The 16,578-nt window shown below is 34.2% G+C and overlaps 1 protein-coding gene across 3 annotated transcripts in view; it reads right to left on the bottom strand.

Moving 5' to 3' along the window:
* The window catches only part of LOC5570793 (protein cueball), an 81,380-nt gene that overhangs the window by 45,606 nt on the left and 19,196 nt on the right, over positions 1-16,578 (bottom strand). Inside the window, exon 1 of one of the 3 annotated variants that reach the window (XM_001653247.2) lies at positions 5,736-6,084. The exons of the other annotated variants lie outside the window; for them this stretch is intronic. Within the exon in view, the coding sequence (XP_001653297.1) occupies positions 5,736-5,808 (73 nt within the window). The 5' untranslated portion in view covers positions 5,809-6,084. Of the gene's footprint in view, positions 1-5,735; positions 6,085-16,578 lie in introns of those variants that run through there. 3 annotated transcript variants of the gene reach the window in all.

Raw genomic sequence — 16,578 nt, forward strand, 5'->3', positions numbered from 1 at the left:
GCTATATCATGTTTAAACTTTAATTTAAAAATTTGGTCCATAAATGAACCTTGACACTTTTGATCTTGTTTGACGTTCGCTTAGTCGGGGTTTTAGTTCGACCACTGGGGTTGTTCCTATCTGACATTTGGTACGGGACACGGAAAACAAAATACACCCAAAATTTGAGTTTAAGCCAAAGGATGTGACAAAATCTAAAAAAATGTTTTTTGGGCTTAAACCAACGGAAAACATTAGAAAATTGAGTAAACATGTGTTTTTGGCCTAAACTTAAGCGTTTGGCACTAAAATTGGGACAGGGCTTTAGGACCCTATTTATTGGAAATAAACTCTAATAAGTACTACAACTTCAACAAAAGCTTTCTCAACGAAGTTTATGACTAGGTTCGAATGCAATTTATGTATCTGCAGATCAAGTAATAGGACTTAATTATTTAATTATTTATTTTGAAAATTTCTTTGTCGATAAAATTGCAGACATGATAGCGTTTAAGTGCCTTGAATATAGGAACTTTAGAGAACTCTAGCTTAAAAAATAGACCAAAAAAGAGAACAGACAGGAATCAAAAGTATTTTTCCAAAGATTCAGAGATAATTCCGAAGATAAAGTAATTATTTTCTGTGGAATTCCTCGCATAGTTTTTCTAAGGAATTTTTCCAAGAATTTTGTTTCGGATATATCATATATTCTATCTGGATTTTAATTATAGTTAAGCTATAGAAATTACCCAGGAATTGTTTCAGATATTTTTCAAGGAAAGCCTAAGTCCTCCATGATTGAATCAGGTGATTCTTCCATCGATTTCCTTAGTAACAACTGTACATTCTGTTGAAGGATTGCTGAAAAAAATCTGGAGGAACTCTTTAGTCTTTAGAAAAAAAAACTCATGGTAATGCTGGAGATGAAATAACTGGAGGTGGATTTCTTGGAGAAAGTCCTCTAAGCATCCTTTGCAAAATTGCTGGAAGAATTTCTAGATTGTTAGAGGAATATGTAGAGAAAAAAATCTAGAGGGATCCCAGTATGAATCCCTAAAAGTATTTCAGATGAATCTCTGGAACAATCACTAGAAGAATTCTTGAAGTATTTTCATGAGACATGTGAGAGAAAATTCTTGAAGAACCTGATAAAAAGATCCATTAAAGTATTTGATTTTTTTTCTCTGGAGCCCGTAGAATTTTGCATCAGGACTCACTGCAATCTTAATGAGGGAAACAAAATACTTGAAAGAGAGCATTTTGATTAAAATAGATTACTTAGAGATCTTACATTAAAAATAGAGACTATTCAGAGACTTTCATTGAAATAGATACCTACCCAACAAACATTACTAGTTGAATAACAGTTCAACTCAAAACTGTTGAATAAATCTGTTTGTCCAACATTTTGAGTATTAAACATGAAGAAAATAAGCATAACTTGAATTTAGGCACCTATAAGAAAAGAATTATCAAATGAATTTTGTTCTTGACGAATAAGCCCCAAAAAACATTGAATTTAACCTGTTAACATAAAATATCTACTAAGATGTATTAAGTATATAAAATGCATTACCTACATTAATTTAAATTTCAAATTGATTTACGCTCATAGGGGATTACAAGTATTTTTAACGTCATAAAATAGTTTGAATCTGGTCATGAACACTTTATAAAACATCTAGTCTATGCTAAAGTATCGAAATGTTTTGTTTTTTTTTTCTGGGAGAAGGCCCCCACAAGATAATGACCCCGGGCCCCAACATTTGTAAATCCGGCCCTGGTTATTACCTTATGGAGTTTAAATGTGAGAATTGCCAGGAAAAGTTTTGAGAAAGAAATTAAAAAACATGAACAATTGCTGGTGTAATTTCTGGAAATAATTCAAGAAAAAACTTTTGAAGGAATATCTAAGGGAAAGCCTAGAAAGATTTTTTTTCGAATTTTATAATAATAATGCTTGGCAGATGTCTATCAAAATCCATTGCTGATTCTTGAGGAAATATATGATCAAAATCTGTTTAGATCTTAGACTTAAACCAAATATCAGATTGGACTCCAAGTAGTTTGAATGCCGGAGATAATCTTTGGAATATCCAAAGAAAATATTAAGTTTCTCTTTCTTATGATAGCACAGGTAATCCACCGGACGTACACTAGCAAAATCGAACCGATACGATGAGCTCAATTATTGTACTTTAAAACCTCTGCTAGAAATCCATCTACGATTGATTTGGTCTTAACCGACTCTAGTCATCTTTATAGCCAATTAATTACTCATGCTGATTTTGATTGTGATCATGTCCCTGTTACATTTCAAATATCCCATGAAGCGATTCTCAATTCTATCAGCTCAACTTTCAATTATTTTCGAGCCGACTGGAATATATATAAAACATATATTGATTAGTCTTGATGTTAACATTTCTTTACAAACAAAACTTGATATTGACAATGCTCTTGAAACTTTAACAAAGTCCATAGTTGAAGCCAGGACCATTGCAGTTCCAAAATGTGAAGTAAAATTTGAATCCGTGATTATAGACGATGATCTTAAACTCTTGATCTGCCTTAAAAACGTGAGGAGATGGCAATTTCAACGCACTCGCGATCCTGCTATGAAAATTATATGACAGGATTTATAGAAAGAAATCAAGAAACGTTTTGCACAATTAAGAAACAAAAAATTTGAAAATTAGATTTTTCAATTGGACCCTGGCTCTAAGCCCTTTGGAAATTATTTAAAATTTAAAAAAAAAAACCTTAGAAGCCAATACCGGCATTGAAAGAGGAAAACAAATTATTACTAACTAATTGCGAAAAAGCTCAAAAACTTGCTATGCAGTTATACAATTTTGATTTAGGACTTACTAGTCCAATTGAAAATCAAGTTACTCAGGACTTCTAAAATATTCTCAATCAAGAGAACGTTTTCGAAAATGCCTGTGAGACTGATTTGGAAGAAGTGAGAACCATTAATAAAAATTTCAAAAATATGAAAGCTCCTGGCGATGATGGAATTTTCTACATCCTCATCAAGACACTTCCAGAAAGTGGCTTATCATTTTTAGTTGATATATTTAACAAATGTTTTCAATTAGCATATTTTCCTGACAAATGGAAAAATGCTAAGGTTATTCCAATTTTAAAACCAGATAAAAATCCTGCAGAAGCTTCTAGCTATCGTCCAATCAGTTTGCTTTCCTCCATCAGAAAACTTTTTGAAAAGGTTATTTTGAACAGAATGATGGCCCACATCAACGAAAATTCATTTTTTGCCAATGAACTGTTCGGATTCCGCCATGGACATTCGATGAGCACAGGCCTGTCCGCCAATGGACGAAGTCTGCGTGTCATCTGAAGTCGATACAAGTTTGGATATTTTTTCTTACTTACTTACTTGCAAAAATGGAAGATTTCTTCAAATGCTTCCAAAACTCAACTTATAATATTCCCACATAAACCAAAAGCTCTTTATTTGAAGCCTTCAAGTAGACATGTTGACAGATGAGAGGGGTTCCAATAAATTGGTCAGATGAAGTTAAGTATCTAGGACTCATGGTAGATAAGAATTTAACTTTCAAAAATCACATTGAGGGCATTCAAGCCAAATGTAATAAATATGTAAAATGTCTCTATCCCCTTATTAATAGAAAAACAAAACTTTGTCTTAAGAACGAACTTTTGATATTCAAACAATTTTTCAGGCCTGCCATGTTGTATGTTGTACCAATATGGGCTAGCTGTTGTAATACCAGGAAGAAAGCTCTGCAGAGAATTCAAAATAAAATTTTGAAAATGAAGCTTCCTCCCTGGTACAGTACCAATGAGTTACATAGAATATCCAATGTTAAAACATTGGAACAAATGTAAAAAAAAAATAATAATTTCAGGCAAAAATTGTTACAATCTTCTATTGCCACGAATAATGCCTTATATGTTATATGTTTAACTTACCTGTAAAAAATATGAACTGCTACGGCAAATGAAATGTAATATGTTGTTAACAAAATGTTAATAAAATCTTAAATTTGTTTTACCAAATTAGGATGATAGTGTTGTCTAATAGCACAGAACACCTAGATATAAGAAATAATTGTAATGTTTGGAATGAAACTAATAAACAAATTTAAAACAAATATTCAGAAAGTATGCTGAAACAAAGATAAAGGCAAACTTCAGAAGAAAGTATAATATGAAGTAAAAACGTAACGTCATTATATAGAAAATAAATATTGAAAATTGTACAGAATTTTGATGAAAAAATACATATTCTCAGAGATTTTTTCGGTATTTATTTCGCCTTTAATGGTAATCATGTCCTTAGTTGCCCTCAGTGATGTAATTACTTTTAAAACAAACTGTTTTAATGTGTAAAAATTAGTCCATCCACAGCTAATCACTTATTTATAATTGACATACGGCAGTTGTGAAACAAGTGAAAGTTACATCAAAATCGAAACTGTTGTCGCTGCTTTGAATAGACTTTGAGGCAAAGCATGATGGTCATCCTAATCGTCAAGTTAACGATCAGCTGTTTCCCAACATCCCGCCCAATAGAAAATTGATCTTGAAACTACGACCAACATCGCACACGCATAGCAGAGAATAATTCATGATTGCACATGTGCTCTAGCCCCTAGCATGGTTTACCTTGCCAGCCAGCCAGCCGGTGTCATATTTTGCTTGCTTTGCATGTTGCTTATTTGTGCATCCTACCGCCGCCAATTGCCACCCAACCACGTTTGAAAAGTGACACCACCCGCCAGCCAACATAGAATTTGAGTGTAGACGATGAATGCGTCTACGTGACTTCTCGCTATGCTACCATGGCGCATGGATGTTATCATGGCGCATGGATGTAGTCTTTTTCGGTTTTGTTATTGCCGATTTCGGCGAAAGGCGCTGGAAATGCCGGTCGTAAAATATTTGCTGGCGAGTTTTGATGCCAACACATTGATTGTGAGCACAACAGTTTTACAACAAACATTCGTTACTATTATAAATTTAGGGGATGATATAAGTCTATGTAATGTTACAGTGTTTCATTCCAGTTCGATGAATGACCATAACTATAGACTTATTGATAGACGGACATAATGTTGTTCAACAAAATAAATTCACTAATGTTAATCGTTAAACCATGATTGGCCCCATAATACAAAAATGCTATTTTTTACTGATTTTAATAAGTATTTCTGATAATTGTTCTAGACCTTCTAGACATAACGTCAACATTGTTATTACGATATTACGTCTTCTCTTTTCAAGTCCTTTGACGTAAATGTGAAAACAGTTTTTCCTAATTCCATCACATTCTCTTCAATCTTCAATACTTTGACTGAATAGCACAATACAATGTTTTCCTTCGAAAAATGCTATACTCGTATATGTAGTAAGTCGACCGTCGTCGTGCTGTCGTCACATTGCTGTCGCAATCATGTGGCGGTAACAATTTTACACTCTTTAGCTTTTGGGGAAATAAAAAACTTGATAAGAAGTGGTCAGATCAGTTGGTTTCTCTAGTTTTAGAGACACCTAATGAAAGTAAAGCTTCAAGGGAAGATATTCACGGTCATGTTAAATGATTTGTGATTCATTGCGAATAAACACCGTAATCACTGCTTCTTGATTGGTTTTCATTCTTTTCTCGTGCATTGGTCACGTTCAATGTGCTCACGTAAAAGGTCTTATTTTTAGATAAGATTTTCAGCAAACACCTCATGATTTGGCTACTTTTCTGGTTGGTTGCTTACCCCATTCGAGAGCTGTGACATAACCAATTACAAGTAGAACGGCAAAAGTGACTGCAATCCCTAGATTTCTCATCTTTCACTTCACTGGGGCACTATGTAGAGGATATCAGCATCTACGCACTATACTCCACAACTGGAGACGATTTCCGTCTTCGATACGGCTCAGCACTTTTACCCCACAAATTAAGGACACTACTGCCCTTCTTCTATGGCTATTGGGCAGACAGGAAGGAAATTGGTAGTCGGTTAAGTACAACCGGACGAGTCGAAACTTCGGTATATTCACGCGAGACACATCAGTCTTGTTCGGCACTCGGGTATCGACTAACTTTTGTTCGTTCTCATCGCTACGTTATAATAAGAGCACCTATTCTCTCAGGAAAAACTTAAAGAGTAGTCTACTCCAATACGTTGAAAGTTTCATTTTGGGAAATACTCACGAGACAGGCCCCTTTTTATTGGACATTGCAGTAGGTTATCACTAATATAAAATACTATAAGAGGAACAAAATTGACGTCATCAAACAAGTGTTAAAAATATAAAAAACTATGTGTATAACAATGTTAAACTTGTTTATGATAGATAAGTTCGAAAACATGTAATTTATACAATTATAGAATCACATTGATCGTATCCATACAACTATTTGTCAGAACAAACTCCTATACAACTAAAATGGTTCCAAAAAAGTGTGATCCACCACATCAAAAGACGCATCAACCTGCCTACAATCATTGTGCATTTTAGATAGCTCTGGTCAAGCGACGAGAGAAACGTGCACGAGGTTTAACCTGTCTTCCTCTCTCACTCTCGGTTTCCGAAAAACCGCGTGTAGTTTCTAATGAATTAGTTTGGAACCGAATGGTTTCCTCGGGGGGGTGATAAAATACACCTATAGAATGAACGGTTTAGGAATGAACTCTTATGGTTATCGGTGGGATCGGAGGAGGATTTTTTTAAACAAATTTCTAAAAATTATAAGGACAAACATCTAGGAGAGAGCACCAAAATTCACGTTATTATTATTATTGCTCCTGCAATAACAATAACAACGTCGTATATCTAATATTAGCATCAAATAAGCATCATTGAAGTACAGTGGTCCAATTTCATATTCGTACAGGACACTGGCGTCACATCAAGTAAGTAAAAAACTACTAAATGATATATTTAGTTTGAAATGCTTTATCTATGTTGATGGCCAAAGGTGTCATCTATTATTTAGCAGTCATAAAATGTTTCCTTTTACATTAATCTTTGGATCAATGGAAAAGTATTGAATTTGTGTCTAAAATTCACCCAATTCCATATTCGTACACCTATCAAAATTTAAACATACAACATTCAAAACTGAATTTTAATGCTCTATTTGATCAGACGTAGTAGAGTACATTTGGACAATTTATTAGCGGACATATATGAAACTTAGGTAAAATTATTAAAAAATACCAGTTTTTCAATGATTTTTGCTATAACATCCAATAATTCCAACAATAGCGTTCATTTTTGCTGTAGGATTCAATCTAAAAATATATATTCGTGAGCACTGAAAGAGTTTTGGATAAAATATATTCAGTTTACAGAAATCATAGAAAGTTTTTATTCCACTTGAGTTGAGAAAATTGTAATGTCCTAACTTTGAAACTTTTCTGAAATGTTATTTTCAAACAATATAAACCAAATTTTCGTTCTAAGCAACAGTAAAAAGTTAATTTCAAACTTATCTGTAGAAAGAATTTCAACTAAGAACTTCGTTTTACAACAAAGTACCATATGCTATGTTGTGCATACCTTCACATAATTGATGTTATCTCAATATTCAATTATTTTTGAATTCATATTCAAATTATACTCAAAAAAGCACCCTATTCTGTGGTTCATTTATTTTATAATAAAAACACAAAATATTCCGAGTGAGCGGAGAGCATTGATATACGTTTTACTAGAACATAACCTGTTGTACCGTTTTGATTCATATTACGGACAGCTACAAATTCCGGACACTCTGCTTTGTATGGGAAACATTTCACACGATATGTTTCAATTTTTGCCGTTGAAAAGTTCTCAATTTCAAGGCTGTTTTTAATAAGCATTTTCCATAGATATCTATGAAAATTTATAATGCCCAACTTCCTTAGGCGTCTCTCTAGTGGTTTAACGAATTCATTTGATGATTTGACTTTTCTATTTATTATTTGTTTGACCTGTCCGGAATTTGAATCCAAGTGTTCGGAATATGAGGCAAAAGTAAGGAAGCGTCCGGAATAAGAATCACGTAAAGTCCACACAATTCTATTTATTTAAAATTATTCATGTTTCGGAATCCAAATCTTCACTCACCATTCGAAAGTTAAGGGGTTTGAAGGTTCGATATCGGGGAGGAATCATACAGAGTGATTTATTTTACATGATTATTTGTGAATTATACTTCACTGAGGCCTTAAGTGTCCGTAATATGAATCAAAACGGTATTCATCATTTCAAATAACGCATGTGCTGCTGTTATGGCAATAATATTAATTCTACCAATCTCTATGATAATGTTTGGTGTAAAATATGAAATAAAAATAATAATTGCGCAATTTTTAGATAGTAACATCACCTATAGATTATGTACAAACAGCCAAACTGAAAGAAATTGACTAAAATATTTGGTTTAGGTTTTTTTATAAATGTTATATTAACCAAGATTGTGAAGTATGAGATACCGATTTCCACTCGTAAGTACTCCAAAACTGATTATACATTTTTGAAACTCGTTCAGTATTCGTAGTAATCATTGTTAATGAAGTGAAACTGAAAAAAAATACGTTATTGTTCGACTTACTAGATTATTTTTAGCAAAAAACATTGAAAAAGTGGTATTTTTCTTAAATTTACTTCAGTGTCAAATATGTCCGCTTATATTTTTCCAAATGTACTCTACTACATCTGAACAACGTAATGAAGATATTGAGCAATCATCTAGCACAGGGCTGCCCAACGTACGGCCCGAGGGCCACATCCGGCCCGCGACCTCATTTTGTGCAGCCCGCGAAGGGTTCGAAGATTCTTCTCATATTTTGCCCGTTGAATATTCTTACCAACCCGAAGTTAGAACATACTAAGCCTATTTTCAATTTAGTTTCAACCTAATATTTTGGCTCAGTAACTATTCGAATCGTTTTTTAACCTTCTTAGATATTTAATTTTATGAATGAAGCATATTCTAAAATTCAAATCCTAGGAGTTTCAACAATATTTCTACTATGACTTCCTTCGACATTCATTCATTCTACATTCATCCTTGACAGAATTATAAGAAAGAGAGGATTTTTACAAAATCTTGAACAGTATTTTTTAGGAATTCTGGATACGACTTTTACGGATGACATTGGCAAGATTCTGACAAATTTTTTACCAGGATTTTCAACGAATTCAATACATAGTTTTCTAAGGACATTGGCAAGATTACAACATTACGCTATGTAACATTTCGTCAGAACACTAAACGAATTTATAAGAAAATTATAAGCAGATGTTTTTTGAATACTTTTTAGTATTTTTAAATATTTCTAGGTGACATTTCAAAATGATTATTGAGTGAGATTCTGAAGGAATCCTAGGCATGATTCTTGTAATATATTGGACATTCTGACCAAGATTTTCGTAAAAGCATGATCAAAATTTTAGCACATTCCGACTTATGCTAATAATATTAGGTCTGATTCTGACAGAATTCGAGGTACGATTAAAAAAAATATTGGGTATTATACTCACAGGCTCCAAAATTTCTGGGGAGAATTCTTCAAAATATTCTAGACTAGATTATTATATAATTTTGAAAGGGACTCTCACATTGTCCAGTAGAATGCATAGCAGCAATTATCTTTTTTTCGATTTCTTCAAATGAAATTTACTCCATTCATTGATTTTTGTCATATTTTTTTAAATTCATTTACTGACTTTTGTCACATTTTATGGGAATATTTGGGCGTTTAAAAATGTGGCCCGCGACATAAAAATATTTCTGAAATTCGACCCGCGGTTCAAAAAGGTTGTGCAGGCCTACTTTACATGATATCTATGAGTAAGAAATACAATAAAAAGTCAGATCTCGGTAACTTTGATTTAGGATACCAATGCTCACATATTGATGTAATTTTCTGCATATTATTTTTCTTGTCAGTAGATTAGAAAATCTTCATAGCGGAGTCCTTCTCAAGTTATTTTAGATATATTAGTTTGAAAATTCCATCTATTTTTTGAAAGCATCATGAAATTATATTTCAATATTTTTTTTAGTGTATTTGGCAAGGATTCAAAGGGTCATTTTGATGTTGAAGGTTTATATGAACATTTATATTACGTACATTTCGAACCGATAGATCAAGCGATTTATCCAGATGCATGGAAGCGACAGAATTGGTGCTATCACAAAAAGCGGGAAGATCATTAAGTGATCCGTCGGCCTATAAACCTATCGATCGGTATGCTAGGTATGATAGTGATTAACACCTCTGCTGGCAGCTTCATTTTTTACCGCAAAATAAATATTCAAATCGTTATAACTTTTTTGTTTTTCAATATTTTTGCACCTTTTTTTCACAATTTCTCAAAAAACTCTTCTTGTTTTAGGATCTGTGTGGATATTGATCATTGGTGATCTGTTTTGAAAGATATTCCAGTGTTCCTTGGGGGACCGACATTTTCCATATAAAATATCTTTGGTGGCCATTTTGTTTTTGGTCAATCTATCAAAAAAAAAAAAATATGGGCTATATAATGCCAGGTTATAAGGAGCTACTCTGAAAAAATCATACTAATCTATTAAGAATTCTTGAAGATATCTGAAAATTACGAGATGATGTTTTTTGGTTCCAGAAACCTAAATCCTAGTTGGTTAAAATCAAACACAGAAGCGGCCATATTGAACGTCCGTTGCATGCCTAATATTGCGCTGAACTGTCTGTAATTAGTGAGTTGAAAGGGTAGTCTTAATAACGAATTATTTCGAAGCGTTCTAGGACAAACGTTCAAGTTCATCGCCCCTAGAATATCAGGGCAGTCAATCCGGCCTTGTAAAGTATCGGCTACAAATAATGCTCTCGAAACGTTCCTTCGCACTTGAAGTGTGTCGATATGTATTAATCGACATTGACTTTCATAGCTCGATTGATGCAATGGATCACGCCAAGGAAGTCGATGAAGAGTCGACGATCCTCTCTATTCCATTCTGATAGTAAGGATGCCATACGACCGAGCAGTATTCGAGATTGGATCAAACTAGCGAACAGTACAACGATTTAACACAATACACATTCGTGAAGTCCTTTGCGATGCGAAAGATAAACCCTAACGTACGGAATGCCTTCTCTACGACATATGAAACGTGCCGTTTGAACGTTAGCTGGTTGTCTAAAACTACACCTAGATCCTTCACATGATCTACTCGCTGAATTACGGCAGCATGTAGCTTGTTGTCAAAAACTACAGGATCGCGAATTCTGGCAAAAGAAATAATGCTCCATTTGTCAGGGTTAACAACCATGCAGTTCAGAGTACACCAATTCTTGAAGTTGTCCAACTCTTGTTGAAGCCGAATTGCATCGCCATTAGAACAAAACTTGTTTGTCGAGGATTTAATCCTTGAATAACGCTTCAAGTCATCAGCATAGGATAAGCGAGGGCCATGGAGAAGGTAGTTGATATCATTGAGGTATAATAGGGATATTAGCGGTTCAAGATGACTTCCTTGTGGGATTCCCGATGAGGCGAGAAAATCTTTTGAACGAAAACCTTCTACTGTAACGGAAAATTTCCGTCCAATTAGATATGATTTGAGCCAACGCAATATATTACCGATGATACCATGTTTTTCCAATTTGGCAATCGTAATGGCGTCGCCGGAGTGAAATGTGTTCGTTTTGTTTTTTTTTTTTTTTTTGCTTGGCAGTGGAATTGAAATTCGTGAAGCCCAAGCAAGCGGATTCGATTTACGCGTCGCCGGAGTGAAATGTGTTTTTTCTAGTTCCCAGCTTTTGCGTGTTGATGCCGAAATTGTGACTTCCAAGTAAGGGTGGATTATCAACTTGTGAGTTCGTTTCATGCTTGTGCAAATACAAAATTGTATTATGGAAATGTTTCATTTATTTATTTGTTAAACAAACTATGGATGTGTTAACCCTCTAATACCCAACCCCGCCTTCAGACGGGGTACACTTTAGAATTTGGTGTATTTTTTCGTAGCTCGGAAATCAAAATAATTTTATTTTGGCATAAACCTTGACTCATAACACGCATGTAAGAAAAGTTTTTTAATGACTTTTGTAACTTATTTGTATTTTTGAAAATTGTTTGAAATATTGTATTCTTATATAACCTACAAATGCCCGGGGTTCATTCAACGTGTAATATCAAAAATCGTACCTTTTATATTTTTCTACGATCAACCTATCACAGAAGAAGAGCTTGGTGTTGTTAAAATAATTTCAAACCTGGTTTTCCGTTAATCACACGGAAAATTAAAAAAAAAAAATTCAGAAAAAAATTAAAAATTCAACATTTTTAATAGTTTTGTAAAAATAAAAAAAATTATCATTTCTTAAAATCAGTAACTAGAAGAGGCTTTAAGAAAAAATAAAAAAGGATAGGGATGTTCAAAAATAAAAATTATAAAAATCAAAAACCAAAATTCATAGATTTGCGAATAAAAATAAATCATTGCCTAGAACGTGTTTTGAACGATTTTAGAAAATGATATTTAGATCGAAAATAAAAATTTGGGTATTAAAGGGTTAAAAAAATGAGCAACTCGTACATATTATTTTATTTATTTATCGCAATTACTAAAAATAGCCTATGAACAGTTCGACATTAAAATTGTCGAAGCACCGACAGATAACTTATTTAAATCAAAGCAACATGAATCGCATCACTTACCAAGGTGAATCCTGAGCATGTATCCCTCCCACTAACAAAACTCCTTCCTGTGAAAACCATAAAGATGCAGAGTTGATCTCGGTCTCTAGTAGCAATGGACCTCACACTAACATTCCTTCCCTTCCCCCGGTGGCCGTAAGGACGTGGCCGGCGCCGTTATTGACATTACTAAGTTTGTAGTCTTCGAAATTGTATGTTGAAGATGGTATGCCACTTCCAAGCTACTTCTGTTGGTTACCTGTACAATTTTGATTATTCCGGTCAATCACGGAGTAGCCACTACGAATTGTACGGTCATCGATGCTTATGCTGCTTATGCTTATGCTTTGGCAATCGTAATGGCGTGGTTGATCTTATCGAATGCCGTAGATGAGTCGGCATTATTCGCAAAACTCTCTGTGACATGCAACGTAAGACACAGGAGATTTGTAGTGGTAGATCTTCACGAGATAAAGCCATGTTGTTCATCGCTCAGATACTGTTTACTGTGAGACATCAATGCATCTAGGACTATGAGTTCAAACAACTTGGAAATGAAGGACAAAGACGAAATGCCACGGTAGTTGTTTACGTCGTTTACGTAAAACATTTCAGAAAAAAACATCAACAATCATTTTCGAAAGCCTATGGCTGACTTGAAAGACTATGGAGAACCTCAAGGAGTATCATGATAATGCCAAAGTACTAACTAAAAACTAAAAACTGCAAGAGGGCCTATAAAGCTATTTGAAAAAAGTCTTATAGCCCGGAGCTTGCATTGAATATGTTTCAAATAAATTACTTATACAAGCTCCATTCATATGGCCAGAGATGCACTCAACAATGGTGACTTTTCAATTTGCATTTTACAGCCTTGATAGGTTATATTGACTTGAAAAAGTATCACTGTACTGCATGAAGTATGCTGATACTTTTTCAGGTGTGTCAGTGAAAAACCAACTGACTTTCTTTGATTTGAAATCGTGAGATGAATTAGCAACAATCATCAACGACGCGTATAAATTTCAATGACGGCCTACTTTGCCTTAGATACATTATTATAGACATTTCACCAACGGAACACCAAACGCTGTAAGATTTTTCACAAGGAAGGCGAAGTTAAAGTTTGATTTTCTTTACTAGGTTGGCGGTGATTTGCATCATGGTTGATAAGTATCCTTTGATTACATTGTATTACGCATTTGAAGCACAGTTAGCCAAGATTTGCACGTCAAACGCTAACAGCAATACCAACTATTTGTTGACTTAAAAATGCGGGCAGATCGCAGCAAGATTATAATGAATATCCTAAACCACTCCTTAATCAAGAATTTCAACTTTGATTACACAATAATCAAACTAAAACTAACTATTCCAAAATAAATTGTTTTCATTAAGAATATCCAATTTCATAATCTCATTTCAATTATGTATAATTCTCTGAGAACTTGGTTCGGTTTTCGGTATTCTTTTATAATAAGGAAGGACTGTTGCAGTTGTATTTCATCTGCTTGAAATTTTCGATTCTATCACCCTATTGGAAAAGAATCATCTGTTGCCGTTTCAGTTTCCACTACCCTTCTAATGCGCTCAGTATTTTATGAAAAAAAAAATTTGGGATACTATGATGAATTGGCCCCATATTCCATTAGCATACCGTTCAGTGATACCAAAAAAAATCGATCCATAACTCGCCTTAGTATTCTTTTAGGCTATGGGTTATTTGAAACATGCTGTAGGAATCATGTTCTGGATTTTGTGAGATTCAAGCCATTAATTCGGTGCCATCCCGCTATTTTAACATTAGGTTTTCAGAATCTGAACATTTGTTTGGTGGATGTTTTCTAGATGCTGATTTAATGATTTCCAATTTTTTTACCACAAGCACAGTGCGCGAAAAGTGATTCACAAATTATTGCTTTTCTATGATCTTTTATAGGTAGAATAATTTTTGAATAACGAACCCCCCAACATTTTGTAGAATGCTTTTGTTGGCATTGATTCAGAAATTATTTCAATTTGCCATGTTATTTCTCCCTTTACTGTAGAGCCTATTTAACCACTGCCATGTTTATGTCTACGATTTTTTTTTTCGAAACTGCGGCTTAAAAGACTTCTACTTTTCCAAAAATTTGATCAAGTGCATAGGTAAAACATTTTGGCGCTCCCTGAAGGCTGACGCCCTTGGCAGAGGCCAACCTGGCCAACACCACGGTACGGCACTACCGATGACATCACTTTAGTGGTATTTTTCGAAACGATGGAACTATCTGGAATGGATGAGGGCTAGGAGGCTGAGATAGATCCACCCTAAAACTGAGGTAATGTAAGTTCGATCAATCGTTAGAAAATGCAGTTCACTCAAAATTGATGTTTCATGTTATCCATCCATATTCGGAAGTAGGGCGCATTATAGCGCATCCGGATGCGAATCGAATGCACCACTTCCGAAGTTAGGTATCTCGCATAAATCCTGAGAAAATCCAAATTCGGCGAGAAACCGATTCTAACTGTTTACCGTGCCGACAATAGTAGTGGTCAACAACCGCACGGTATGGACAAATGGCGCTTATTTCGGTAGATAATTACACCATAGAGTTTAAAAGATCTTTTAGGCATCTCGTCGTTATTTAATTCCTTATCTTGAAGAAACGTTGTTGGTGATGGCTACTCATTTACACAAATGAAATTCCCAGAGATTTCCTTCATTAAAAAAAAACTGTTTGTTTGAAACAGTTAACAACTTAAGAAAAAAAACTGGCAATTTTGTTTTAATTTCCACGAATACTTGTCAAATGATCTGAAAGTGCCTTATATCATCATCATATATGAAACAAATACTCTGATCCATATTTGTGAAAATATGGTGCACAAATTTAGAAAAAAAAACAAAAAAGTTATTGCGAATGGAATATTTTTTATGGTTCAAAAATATGCTGCTGGTAGCGGGGTTAAGAAAAAATAGTCTTTCCCTTGAAGTGGGATTTAGATTTATAGACCTCAGAGACGTACCCAGAAAATTCCTCTGGAAATAGTTCTGTATATTTTTATAGATGATATCTTTGGAAAATCGCGGCTGCCAATGTCTGACCATATTGGAAATAGCAACTTTAGAACTTACCTGAAAACGAAACAAAAAGAAAGCTAACAGGAACCAGGACGTGAGAGTTTGATTCCTCATTTGAACAGGACGTGAGAGTTTGATTCCTCATTTAAGAATTTTTCTAAGACTTGCTTTGGAATTTCTCGTAACTGCTTGTTTTGCTGTAGATTTTTTCACATATTACTCAGAAGAACTCTTCAGGAGCTTGATTTGTGCTTTTTCACGTGCTTTCTAAGATATTCTATCAAGAATTTCGTTTTTGATACCTTCAAGAATTCAATCTGGATTTTTTCTAAGCATCAGGAATCCCTCCAGAGATAGTTTCATTTTACAAGGAATACTTTCTGTGCGAGCGGATTATTTGGCATAAACCTATTAGGCATAAGATTATATGGCATAATGCCGTTTAACAAAATGGCCATTTGGTATAACTAGAGTTCTATCCCTTCTTTCAAAACATACCTGTTCTTGATGAAATTTATTTATGCCAAATGACCGTTATGCCAAATGTCATTTATGTCAAATGGCGTTATGCCATATGACCTTATGCCAAATGACTCAGACCCACTTTCTGCAACATCTTTGTTTATAGCATATTCAAGAATTCAGAAAATACTCCATTTTTTAATTTTCCATAAAATCCTTCATTGATTTTTTTCCAATTATTCATCATGGGATATCTTGTGGGAAATGTCGGAGAAATGTTTCAGATTGTTTGGAGATTTTTTTTAATAAATTCGCAAGAAATTTCTAAAGAAAATCCAAGAGTAATCTCTGATTAAACTTGTGTGAATTCTAGGTATGCCTTGATGAATTTCTACAATGATCTCTGAAAAAAC

The sequence above is a fragment of the Aedes aegypti genome, chromosome 2 (assembly GCF_002204515.2).
Source record: "Aedes aegypti strain LVP_AGWG chromosome 2, AaegL5.0 Primary Assembly, whole genome shotgun sequence".
NCBI classification, from domain to species: Eukaryota; Metazoa; Arthropoda; class Insecta; order Diptera; family Culicidae; genus Aedes; species Aedes aegypti.